At 41.1% G+C, this 13,583-nt stretch overlaps 1 protein-coding gene across 2 annotated transcripts in view; it reads left to right on the forward strand.

Annotated features, from left to right (window-relative positions):
- Positions 1-973: 973 nt before the first annotated feature.
- LOC137372038 (serine/threonine-protein kinase tousled-like 1) overlaps positions 974-13,583 on the forward strand; it is a 250,014-nt gene continuing 237,404 nt past the window's right edge. Inside the window, exons 1-2 of one of the 2 annotated variants that reach the window (XM_068035354.1) lie at positions 974-1,447; positions 1,673-1,806. In XM_068035354.1, the coding sequence (XP_067891455.1) occupies positions 1,680-1,806 (127 nt within the window). In that variant the 5' untranslated portion in view covers positions 974-1,447; positions 1,673-1,679. The remainder of the gene's footprint in view (positions 1,448-1,672; positions 1,807-13,583) is intronic. The other variant, XM_068035355.1, reaches the window with a different exon arrangement.

Below are 13,583 nucleotides of genomic sequence, written 5' to 3' on the forward strand. Positions count from 1 at the left end.
GGTGTTCAAAATCATGAGGGGTTTGGACGGAGTATATAGGGAGAAACTGTTCCCATTGGCCGAAGGATCTGGAACCAGAGGACATCTATTTAAGGTGATTGGCAAAAGAAGCAACAGTGATATGACGATAAGCTTTTTATATGGAGTGAGTGGTTAGGATGTGGAATGCACTGCCTGAGAGTGTGGTGGAGGCAGATTTAACCAAGGCCTTCAAAAGAGAACTGGAAACTATCTGAAGAGAAAAAATTTGCAAGACAATGGGAAAAGGCGAGGGAGTGGGACTAGGTGAGTTGCTCTTGCAGAGATGGCACGGACATGACGGGCCAAATGGCCTCCTTCTATGCTGTAACCATTCTATGATTCTATGATTTGGTAAGCATAGGATTACATCGAATTTACTGCACAGAAGCAGGCCATTTGGCCCAAATGATCTATGCAGGTGTTACATGAGTCGCCTCCCACCCAACTTGATCTAACCCGATCAGTACAACTGTCTGTGATTCCAATGTTGCAAATCATGCTGAAGTATGTAACTAAAGAGTGAAAATATGTCATTATGTGCATGTGGTATAATTGTGACGAAAATTTTAGGTGGCTGTTCTTGAAAATGGGCAATGTCTGTTTGAATACAGACCATGTAGACAAGTTGAAATAAAGCTGTCACATACTCCCAAATACCAAGTAAAGTTTGAAATATTGTAATATACGAGTTTCCCAGCTCTTGTAGCCCTTAATTCAGCATGCATGAAGTAGTGATTGTCTTTTTTGAAAATGGAATGATAGGTATATTACTGGAGGTACCAAAAAATCGGATAATTATAAACTGCCACTTTATCACAAAAGAAACAACATTTACTGAAGATTTACTTCCAACAAGATTGTGTATCTGACTATGCTGCCCATTCCCTGGAGTTGCCCAGGTTCACGTCACATCAGAATGACATCCAGCTGTGGGCGGGGCTGCTCAGTTACTTTAGTTTCATTTTTTCTTCAAACAGATAAAGGAATTTGGCGCGACATTGTCGCAAAATAGTTTTCCGAGTAAAAGCCGGAGCCCCTTTAATGAGAAGCTTTAAATCCGCGGAGTGAGCGGCGGGTGCCCTGAGAGTTATTGACGTTTAGTGAGACAATGAGAGAGAAGTTTCCTTGAACAGCAGCAGCTTAGAAACCTGTCCCTGGGCCAAGGGGGTTTCTCTTTTACTCGGAAAGTTTAAAGTCAAGCTCGGAGGAGGCACTGACCAAGAGCCGGGGGCAGCTGTTGTCCGACAGCCGGGTCGGGCCGCTGCTCCTTTCAATATTATTTATTATTATTATTGTGGCTTTTTGCCTTTATTGCCATTTTATTTTCCGCTGAGGTGCACGAACCTCGCGATAGTATTTGCACAAACGATGCGTGACGCTTAACTGATGCGAAGGTGACGGGGCCACTTGAAGACGCACTGCAGAGGTGTGTGAACGTTTGTCACGAAAAAATATATATTTATATATAAATCTGTGTGTGTGTGTGTGTATAAAAAAAACAGCGGGTCTGGGCTTTTTTTTTTATAAAAAACACTTTCTTGTCGGGGGTCTGCTTGGTGTGGAGTCGGCGTCAGTTTGCTGCTGGCTGAGGGTTTTTTGGGGGGGCGTTGTGTCGGTGCTGACACTTTGTGTGTGTTTTTTTGTCTCAAAGTAGCTTGATGAGTGTCCAAAGTAACAGTGGAAGTGGTGGAAGTTTGGAGGGGACGCCATCTTGGTCCCAGTTCTCCACGTCCCCAACGCCGGGAGCTTTGCAGACTAACACGGCACCTGTAAAGGCTAAAGAAGGTAATTTACTCCATACACTCACTCGGCTTGAACTCTCGACTCTCTTTAATGGTTTATGGTGTCTTTTGAAATGTTTTTTTTGTCCTCCCATTTGTGAAGCGGTGACACACAAGTGCTGCGGGTCCCAGGCGGGTTACTCCGAGGCCGTGGGTAGTAGGTACACGAGATGAGGTGTCTAATGGTTGGTCGTGTGGTGCACACGCCAGAAACCCTGAGGCGGAATGTTATGCTCACTTATTTAGGGTTTGGTATCGGCTTCAGAATATTAAAAAAAAAATCTTCGGGCTCCACAAACCTTTGGTTATGAAGTGCAAAAAAAGTGGAGCTGAGGTTTTATTGGAGCTGTAACATGTTATGTTTACTCCATTGTGTTGTGCCCTCCCCTCAGCGAGAGATGATGAAGAGGGTCAGGGCTTGACTTGGGGAGCCCATGATCTTATTTCAGTGCGAGTTTTGGCGGTTGACATATTGATTTGCAACATGATACTGGAGAGGTTAAGTAAATTGTTTCTGAAAACGTAACAAGCGGGCTGAACTCCATTGCCATTTTTGGCTATGCCAGTCACTGATGAGATTTTTTTTACAGTAAGTGGAAGGTATCAAACAATATGGAAAGCACAACGCAGCAAAGCGTGGGGAGATTTTGGATTGTCAGATCAAAGGGAGACTGTCTTTTTGGCAACTGCAGCCATCCTTCCCACGATCTGAAGCAGAAGGTTTCGAAACCTAATGGCCTCCAAATTTTATTAAAACTTAAATCCCATCGCATTTTTAGATCTTTACTACTGTAAATGGACACACCAGTTAATCTACTAAAATACTTAGCTTGATCAGACCCTAGTCACGTTTCTTGGTAAAGCACCTCTTTGCAGTCATTCTGGGTTTGCATAAGAATATAATTATAGTTTTATGGAAGGGAAAGAAGAATTTAAAATTTGGAAAATATCCACAAGTGAAGTTCCAGAATGCAATTATTAGCTACTAGTTAGAAAATGCATGGATTCTTAAATTTATTAGCGAGAATATGTATTGTAAGTGAAACAACAGCCTTTACTGCATGAAAGCTAATAGCAACTGCTGAGTCGCCAGAATGATTTTTATTTGTATGTTTTTGTAAAATTGTGTTACACAATTGCATTATAAATCTAGAAAGACAGATCTCTATATTCAGCACACCGGATACTGTGGGAGCTTTTTATTTGTTGACTTAATATTGGGTTTAAGCCTTTTCACCAACAATTATGTCTATCTAGGTACCATACTGAGAGCGGTATTCCTATCATTTGGTATTTAATCACTTTGGAAGGAAACAATTACTTAGCAAAAGTTGACATAGTTTTATAATTCTGAGAAAATAATTGATTAACTACTGCGATTGAACCACAAATGGCAATTGAAACAACAAAGCATGTCCTTTTATCTTCACTAAAATAATTTCATATGCTTTAATGCTGCCTGAAAATATTTTGAAACGCAATGCCCTCTGGGGAAGAATGTCTTGCTTTACTTTACTTTGCAGCAGTTTGGGCCATAGTATCCAATTTATGCTAAAGAAGTTTAGTATTGTTGAGCCAAAAAGACTTTACACTGACAGATATGTGTAGGTATGTTTTAAAATTCTGGTGTGTTGAAGCCTGTGATACAGTAGTAATATTGTTCAAATCTATTTTTCTGATTTTCTTGATTTGCATGATTACCTCCTGTTTTAAAACTGCATATTTGTTTGCATTTTTGTTGTTGAAGTATCTGAAAATATGTCCTCAGTTGTTTTCCTTTTCAGCCATTTGATGTCATTACTCCCAATTTCATCCAAGAATTGAATGTTTTCCAGACAGCTATGCCTGTTGTATACTTAATAGCCTATTTGCTGCTCCCAAGACACTCTATTCCCATGTTAATTTAGAACAATGAATCTGTACCTGATATTACTGTTAATTTTGACTGATCTGTTGCTGATACAAAATATGCATAATGCTGGAAAACCGTTACTTCCTTCCTTGGATGAGGTGTGGGGTGGGAAAGATGATATAGTTCAGATGTTTTGTGTTGATTGAAAATGTACTGTATTGCATGTGGATTCCTGATAATTCAAGTTATCACTTATGTACTAAAACATTGAATTATCCAATAATTTGAAATAATGCAAATAAAGGTAGGAGTTTACTGCTCTTATAATTTAAATAGATAATTTGAAAGAAGAGTATGCTGTAGTTACTTCAAGGGTAGTAGCGGTGAGAGAAATTCAGTTGTAGCACGTATTTCATCTTCTAATTATGTATAACTGCATGCTGCTTGCTGGTGGAACACAATTGGTCACTTTAGTAGTATGTTCAAGACATCCCTAACCAAGCTTTTTCATCTGGTCAATTTGAAGATATTGGACTTTAGAATATGTAGAGAATAAAATGCATGTAATTCCTAATAGTTGTTTAATAGTACAGAACTTGAGTATTGCTGAAAACAGACATTTTGTCTTGCACTCATCAGGACAATTCGCAAGAATACCAATGTAAGGGAAAGCAGCAAATTGATACTGTATGAAAAGAGAATGCTGATTGATTGACAGGTGGACTCTGGTGGAGGCATTGCCTGGAGAATGCACCAGTTTATTGTGACTGACAGTTAACTGCCAAGTTTTGTTTGAAATTTACACCAGGCAGCTTGACTCTGGTCAAGTCATTACCCTGAGGAATGAACCAGCGAAAGACTGTCCCTTACTTTGTTTAGCTGCAGCAGGCGCAATGTGTGTACATGTTCTTTCTGTCTGCAAAGAACAGGGCCCTATGTATTAATATATGTAGCTTCTAGTACGTGCAAATGCGCCACACTGAGCCCAATTGGTAATCTTAAATTGGTTGTCAGCGTAGTTTTTAGCACACTGAGGATTATTTAGCAAATGTTATCCAATTGTGGAATCACACCTAAGGTTGGACACTATTTTGAGTTTTGCAAGCACGGGCTGGTTGGGTATGGTCTGTGCCTTTCACATTGCAAATATCTGAAGAGACATGCTGTTTGATACGGTCCATAGGAACAGGAGTCGGCCATTCAGCCCATCGAGCCTGCTCCGTCATTCAATATGATCATGGCTGATCATCCACTTCAATGCCTTTTTCCCACACTATCCCCATATCCCTTTATGTCATTGGTATTTAGAAATCTGTCAATCTCTAAACATACTCGATGGCTGCGTTTTTACAGCCCTCTGGGGTAGAGAATTCCAAAGAGAAACAACCGTCTAAGTAAAGACATTTCTTCTCATCTCGGTCCTAAGTGGCTTCCCCCTTATTTTGAAATTGTGTCCCCTGGTTCTAGACTCCCCAACCAGGGGAACCATCTTAGTTGCATCTACCCTGTCTGTCCCTTTTAGGTATTTTGTAGGTTTCAATGATATCGCCTCTCATTCTTTGAAACTCTAGAGAATACAGGCCCAGTTTTCCCAATCTCTTTTCATGGGACAGTCGCGCCATCCCGGAACAAGTCTGGTGAAACTTAATTGCACTCTATGGCAATGACCTCCTCCCTAAGGTAAGGGGACCGAACCTGCACACTACTCCAGGTGCGGTCTAACCAAGGTTCTATGCAATTGAGGCAAGATCCGCCAGTCTTTGGAACGTACGGCCTACATACCTAGCATCATACTGGCATTGAAATTCATATGCCACATTACTCATTTGTGTGATAGGCAGAACATCTTTTTGGCTCGACGGCAGCATCCTGTTGGTGGTGAGCACTACACGTGTTGCTACTGCATAGTAGCAGTGTGAAACAGCTAGCTTCACCTGTTGGTCAAATTTTTGGAAGCTGCATATATTAATAGACAGGGCTGTCTTTCTTTGCAGACAGAAAGAACATGTACACTCATTGTGTCTGTTTCAGCTGAACAAAATAAGTGAGCCATTCGCTGGTTCATTCCCCAGGTCAGTACTTTGACCAATCAGTTAAGCTGCCTGATTTAAATTTTGAACAAAGCTTGACAGTTAACTAATGATAGAGGCATTCTCCATGGCAATGCCTCTACCAATCAAGTCCACTTGCCAACCAATCAGCACGTTTTTTTCATACAGTATCAATTTGTTGCTTTCCCTTACATTGGTATTCTTGTGGATTGTCCTGATTACAAGACGAAAAGCTTTGACAAAATGTCTGTTTTCAGCAATACATGTGATTACTATCATTTCACCTATTGCAGCAAGTCCAAAAGACACTCATTAAAAAGAATTGTGGTTATGGATTTTATAAGGTTGTTTTGGAAGTGTGGATGACTACCATTTTCAGCTATTTGATTTCATTGCCCATGGTTTCATCTAGAAACTGAGTGTATTCAGTATACTTATTAGCCTTTCCTGCTCCTAAGCCTGTGTATTTCCATGCTTATAAGAATTGTTTGTTCTTGATCTGTGGCAGCAGGGGATTTTGTATAATTTTGTCCAAAAGCATAATGTTGTATCTTTAGTGGATCCAAATGTAAATAGAGAGTTCATCTAGACTTGCTGGAAATCAATCGTTGATCATCCATAAACTTAGTGACAGTGTTAGTGAGCCCATTTGTGTGATTTTCAACATATTTCCAAGTAGTGAAATTATTTTGATGAAACAGAAATCTGTCCATTTCCATTTTGAATACAGGAATCCGAGTCCACATTCATTGTTGTGGTTTGTATATTTCTATACCGGCCAAACAGCTCTTAAAATATGGAATAGTTAACTTTAATTTCATTTTTAAAAACTAGTTTATTGTGTTATAATCATATCTGCTAACTAGTTATGCCAAAGTTTTTGTCAACAACTATTACAGATAAGTGCTATCTTCCATTTCTTTCTTTTACCATCCTCAAACGAAAGCTAACTTAAATTTCATGAACTTGCTTTCTTAGTTGATTTTTATATCTGATACCCATTTTTCTAGTTTCACTTAAAGTTTAACTAGTACCCCTTAGTACATACTTTTTTAACACCATTCGTTGCTGACTATTCAGTACAATTTCCCCCTTATTAAATGTCTCTTGACCAGTATCAGTAGTAGTGTCAAATTTTGAAACCGCTTGAGGTTGATTATATCACATGTAGACCATAAAGTAACACTGCATGCTTATAAAAACACGGATGGGAATGCATTGTGTTGTGAATTGTGGATATAATTTTACCACTTTGGTGTGTGGAACTTGGTCACCAAGTAGATAATTTTAAATTTTGTATTTTGGTAGCGTATAGCGTACAGAAATTGAAATAAGACTTGGCCAAACCTTTCTCCTCTGGCACCTGAACCAGTTTTTAGAATTCCGCAATTACTATAATTTTTAACAAAAGTCAAGTGTTGGGAAGGGGAGTTGGGGTGGGTGGGGGGGGGGGAAGATATCTAGTACTGAAATAAAGCAGAAAATGTTAGGAATGTGTAGCAGGTCCATTAATTAGTACCTTGAAAGACAGAAGACAGGTTAATGTTTCAGTGTAGATACTTGATCAGAACTGGTTCCAGAGCTGGTTTAAATTTTTGATGATGGTAGTAGATTGTGTTGTTTTTTAAAAATACTTTACATAATATGGAAACTGAACAATGTTACATAAAATGTAATCTTGCTTTTTGGAGGCATGAGATCTGGTTTGGTGAGTTCTACTCAAAATTGAGACAAAGCATCTTTCATCTTAACTGACCCTCGTATCTGCACAAGGCATTTGTGACAAATTAACACTTTTGATGACTTTAATTGAAGAGAAATCAGTGGCACAAGGTTTTGAAGTTCAGAATTGAGAAAGAATGGAAGTCCTTTGATTAAATCAGCCATAGATTTGACAAAACCTCTCATCTTCAGTTTTCCAATCTAATTTGTTGTATGTAATCTTGAACAATGTAGTTAAAATACCTTGATTAGATAATTAATAAATCTGTTTAGATATCCCAGTACGGATTCCTGAGAGGCAACTGAAATGGAACTCCCCAAATAATGTATAATACTGTCATGTGGAATTGGATTTTGAGTGCATAATCTGCTTTGACTATCAAATTCCTTAAGATAATCTCCATCGCTACCTGAATTTTTGGCTTCCAAGATCAGTTGGTCTCCTCACTTGGGACCTGATCTGTGATTTCAAGACAGTATATTTTGCTGTCCTGTTTGTCATATGTGCTTTATTTAGAGTAGTGTAGGAGGTGAATGAAAGCATAATTTGGCTCCCATTCATTTCAGTGAACATCAGTAATCAGAAAAGGCTGACTTGAAGGAAACTATCCTTCAGGTGAGTCTGAAGTGCATGCATGATTTCTGAGTTTATCTTCCCATGACTATAAACTGCAGCAGCAAGAAAAGGGAAGCCAGAAACTGTCTGACCCGTGTGACCGACACCGACCTTTCTACTTGTACTGCTATTCAGGTGGATAAATGATCATTTAGTATAACAGTAACTCTTTCCATTAACTTGCATCTGTACTGGATGGTATAATCAAGATTTTTAATAGGTATGTGTGTATACATGTTGCTGGTGTAAGTTTTTTTGAAAATTTCTTCCCTTCATAGAAAATAGGAGCAGGAGTAGGCCATTCGGCCCTTCAAGCCTGCTCCGCTATTCATTATGATCATGGCTGATCATCTAACTCAGCCTGTTCCTGCTTTTGTCCCATACCCTTTGATCCCTTTAGACCCAAGAGCTATATCTAACTCCTTCTTGAAAACATACAATTTTTTGGCCTCAACTGCTTTCTGTGGTAGCGAATTCCACAGGCTCACCACTCTCTAGGTGAAGAAATTTCTCCTCATCTCAGTCCTGAAAGGTTTACCCCGTAGCCTTAGACTATGACCCCTGGTTCTGGACTCCCCCTCCATCGGGAACATCCTTCCTGCATCTACTCTGTCAAGTCCTGTTAGAATTTTATAGGTTTCTATGAGATCCCCCCTCACTCTTCTGAACTCCAGCGAATATAATCCTAACTGACTCAATCTCTCCTCATACGTCAGTCCCACCATCCCAGGAAGCAGTCTGGTAAACCTTCGCTGCACTCCCTCTATAGCAAGAACATCCTTCCTCAGATAAGGAGACCAAAACTGCACTGTTCCAGGTGTGGCCTCACCAAGGCCCTGTATAATTGAAGCAAGACATCCCTGCTCCTGTACTCTAATCCTCTCGCTATGAAGGCTAACATACCATTTACCTTTTTTACTACCTGTTACATCTGCATGCTTGCCTTCAGCGACTGGTGCACGAGAACACCCAGGTCTTGCTGCATATGCCCCTCTCTCAGTTTATAGCTGTTCAGATAATCTGCCTTCCTGTTTTTGCTACCAAAGTGGATAACCTCACATTTATCCACATTATACTGCATCCGCCATGCATTAGCCCACTCACTCAACTTGTCCACATCACCCTGAAGCCTCTCTGCATCCTCCTCACAACTCACCCTCCCACCCAGTTTTGTGTCATCTGCAAATTTAGAGATATTACATTTAGAATTTGGAGATATTACATCAATCCATGGAAGACTGCAGTACCATGGTAGGAAGGGGAGACTAATTTTCAAAAGCACCCCTCTACTGTAAATTGTATATGAGTGGTACTCTGATCATTGCATCAACAAAAATGTTAAATCGAGTCTATAGCACAGAAACAGGCCGTTTGTCCCAACTGATCTATGCTCCACATGAGTCTCCTTCCACTTATCATCTTCTAATGTTATGCTATTCCTTTTCTCCTTATGTGCGTATCTAGCTTCCCCTTAAATATCTGCTGTTTGGCTCAGCCACTACATTCATTGAGTCATTATGGCAGAGGAGGTGGCCATTCGGCCCATCGAGTCCATGTCGGCTTTTGGTAGGGCAATCCAGTCAGTCCTATTCCCCTGCTTTATCCCTGCAGCCAAGTGCCTATCCAATTTACTTTTTGATTTTCTCTGTCTCTGTTCCATCACCCTCGTAGGCAGCGAGTTCCAGGTCATTGCTGCTCGCTTGGTTTAAAAAAAAATGTTCTTCCTCATATCACTCTTGTATCTCTTGCCTGAAACCTGTGCCCCCTAATCCTTGTTCCATCAGCCAATGGAACTAACTTATCTTTGTCCATCTTATCTAAAGCTGTCATAATGTTGTGCACATGTTTCATCTCCCCTCAACCTCTTTTGCTCCAAGGAGGACAACGCCTGCTTTTCCAACTTAACCTTGTAGCTAAATTCCCTCATCCCTGGAACCATTCTGGTAAATTTCCTCTGCACCCTCTCAAGGACCTTCACATCCTTAAGTGTGGTGACCAGAACTGGACGCAATACTCTAGTGGTTTCCTAACAAGAACTTTCTAAAGGTTCAGCAAAACTTCGCAGCTTTTGTACTTAATACCTCTATTTATGAAACCCAAGATCTTGTATACTTTGCTAACTACTCTTTCAATATGTCCTGCCACCTTCAAAGATTTATGCACCAGATCCCTCTATTCCTCTACACTCTTCAGAACTGTGCCATTTACTCTATTGCCTCTCCCTATCCCTTCTGCCAAAATGCATCACCTCGCACTTATCTCTATTAAATTCCATCTACCACTGGTCTGCCCATTATGCTAGCCAATCTGTGTCCTGTTGATTTGAATCATCACTGATTGCTGCACCTCCAAGTTTGATATCATTGGCAAATTTTGAAACTTTATTTTAATACGCACATCACGCGTGTATAATGAAAAAAAGCAGTGACCCTTGGGGAGCACCTCTGTCCCAGCCTGAAAAACAGCCATTTGCCACAACTCGTTTTCAGTCCTGAAGCCAATATTTTATCCAAGCTGACATTGACCCTTCTATTCCATGTGCGTCAGTTTTTTTTAACCAGCCTTTTAGGGGGTACTTTGTCTAACACTTTCTTAAAATCCATATAGACAACATCCACTACAATCCCTTCATCAACCTTCTCTGTTACTTCATCAAAAAAATCAATTTAATTAATCTAGCACGATCTGCCTTTTACAAATCCCTGCTGGCTCTCCTTAATTAACTCAAACCACTCCAAGTGCTTGTTTTTTTTCCTTATTATTGTTTCTAAAACCTTATCCATCACTGATGTGAAACTGGCCGGTAGTTACTAGGAATGTCCTTGCACCCTTTCTTGACTAAGGGAGTCGTGTTTGCCACTCTCCAATCGTCTGGTACCTCCCTCGTATCTAGGCAAAATTGGAAGATTAAGGCAAGCCCGTCTGCTATCTCACTTGCACATCCTTTAGCAACCTGGTATTTAAGCCATCCGGATCAGGTGACTTATCCACTTTTAAGCATAGCTAGCCTTTCCAGTACATCCTGCCTATCAATTCTCACTCCATCCTCTACCATCTCTGCTTTTACCAATATTTTGTCAGCATCCTCTGAGTAAACATAGATACAGGGTACTTATTAAGTAATGTAGCCTTGCCCTGTGCTGTAAACCTATATTGCCTTTGTTCCTAATAGGTCACACCCTGCTTCTTACTACTTGCTATTTGCATGTCAGAAAATGTTTGCATTCCTTTTCAATGTTAACTGCCATTCTTTTCTCATATTCTGTCTTTGCTGGTCTTATTTTCCTCTTCACTTTCCCTCTCAACTTATTGTATTTGGCCTGGTTCTCGCTTGAAGAATTCACATGACATGTATCATACATCCCTTGTTTGTTTCATCATATTCTCTATCTCCCTTGTCATCCAGCGAGTCCTGTTTTTGGTTCCCCTACCTTCCTTGTTGGAATATTTCTAGCCTGTACGTGAAATATCTGTTCCTTTAAGATCATCCGTTCCTGTTTTTTTTTAAACTCTTTATTTTTTTTTTTCCTTTCAGTATTTGATGTAATTTTATCCTGACTAGATCATCTCTCATCCCATTGAAGTTAGTCCTTCCAATTAAAGCCTGGCTACCCGACTCAAACCCGTGTTGGGTTCCGGTCGGGTCGAAATTCCGAGTCCAGCATTCGGGCTTTGGTCGGGCTGGGCACTGCTTCTGGGAAGTCATGGGATCAGGCTTACCCATGATTCTCCACAATTCCAGCTGCAGGAATAGCCTACTGCTGGAACAGATGGAGGAGAGTCGGAGCGGGCGCAAAAAAAATTAGAGGGCTTGGGTCGTGTTTGGGTTGGCTGTGGTCGGGTTGGGCCCAGGTTGGATTTTAATGTTATACCCGAGCCAGGGTTTACTTCCAATTTAGAAGTTCTACTTTTAGATTGTTCCTTGCTCTTCTCCATTACTAATCTAAACCTTATGATGATCACTCTTATCCAAATTGTCCCCCCCCCCCCCCCCCCCCCGGCACCTTGGTCCACCTCATCCCCCAACACCAGTTCCAGCAATGCTGCCTTCCTAGTTGGACTGATAACATACTGGTCAAGGAAGTTCTCTTGAATACATTTCAGAAATTCCTCCCCCTCCTTTCCCTTTACTGTTAACATTATCCCAATCAATATTTGGGTAATTAAAGTCCCCAGTATCACTACTGTATAATTCTTGCACATCTCTGTGATTTCCCTGCACATTTGCTCCTCTGTCTGTCTCTCTCACTATTTGGTGGCCTATAGAATGCCCTTAGTAGCATGATCATCCCCTTTTTGCTTCTCAACTCTAACCAAATGGATTCTGTCCTTTCTGTCTCAAGGCTATCCCTTCTTTCCAATATTTCAGTGTCTTCCCTAATCAGTACTGCCACCCTAACTCCCTTTTTTCCTTTCCTATCTTTTCTGAACACGTAGTCTTAAATAGTAAAAGCTCCGTCATCACCATTTTTAAGTCACACTACTTTTACTGCCACTGCATCATATTCTCACACGGCTGTTTGTGCTTGTAGCTCAGTACACTTATTCACCATGCTTTGTGTGTTTGCATAGTTCCAATCTAAACCTGCCCTTGTATTCTTTGTAGTCCTCCTTAGTCTGCTCCTAGCTAATATGGTATTACTTCCTTCTGTAGCACTATCCAACACTCTGTCTTTTATGCACCTTATTCCTCTTTTCTACTTCACTATGCTGGTGCCCATCCCTCTGCCTTTAGTTTAAACTCTTCCCAACCACAGTGAACCTCTTCACGAGGACCTTGGTCCCAGTCCTGTTGAGGTGCAACCTGAACCTTTTGAATAGGTGCCTTCTGCCCAGAAGTGGTCCCAGTGTCCCAAGAATTTGAAGCCCTCCTTCCTGCACCATGCCTCAAGCCATGCATCGATTTGCTATTTTCACATTTCTACTCTTGCTAGTGTGTGGCACTGGGAGTAATCCAGATATTATTACCTTCGAGGTTCTATTTTTTAACTTCCTTCCTAGCTCCTGAAAGTCTGACCATAAGACCTCAATACCTGCTCTCTCTCTCATTGTGCCCGATGTGTACCACAACTTCTGGCTGACTTGTTTAGCCCTACAGAATATTTTCCACCCTCTCCGTGATGTCTTTTACCCTGGCACCAGCGAGGCAGCACACCATGTGAGACTCATGATGACGGTTACAGAAATGCCTGTCTGTCCCCCTAACTGTGGCATCTCCTAGAACGACCGCATTTCTACTCTTTGCTGTCCCCTCCTGTGTACCCCGTTGCCCATTGGTGCCTTGGTCTGGCCTGCACTCTTCAAGGTGTTGTCACTCATAGCAGTCTCGAATGCTGAGTACTGGTTTGAGAGTGGCAACGACTCCTGCGCTTCCTGCCTCTTGCTACTCTCTCTGGATGGCCACCTATCTATTTGCCTGAACTCTCACCTCCTCTGGGGTACCACTACCTGGAATGTGCGATCTAAGAAACTCATCCGCTCTGTTGCTCCACAGTGACTCCAGCTACCCCTCAAGCTCAGAAATCCTGAGCTCCTGCTCA

The sequence above is a fragment of the Heterodontus francisci genome, chromosome 7, assembly GCF_036365525.1.
Source record: "Heterodontus francisci isolate sHetFra1 chromosome 7, sHetFra1.hap1, whole genome shotgun sequence".
In the NCBI taxonomy this organism is placed as follows: domain Eukaryota; kingdom Metazoa; phylum Chordata; class Chondrichthyes; order Heterodontiformes; family Heterodontidae; genus Heterodontus; species Heterodontus francisci.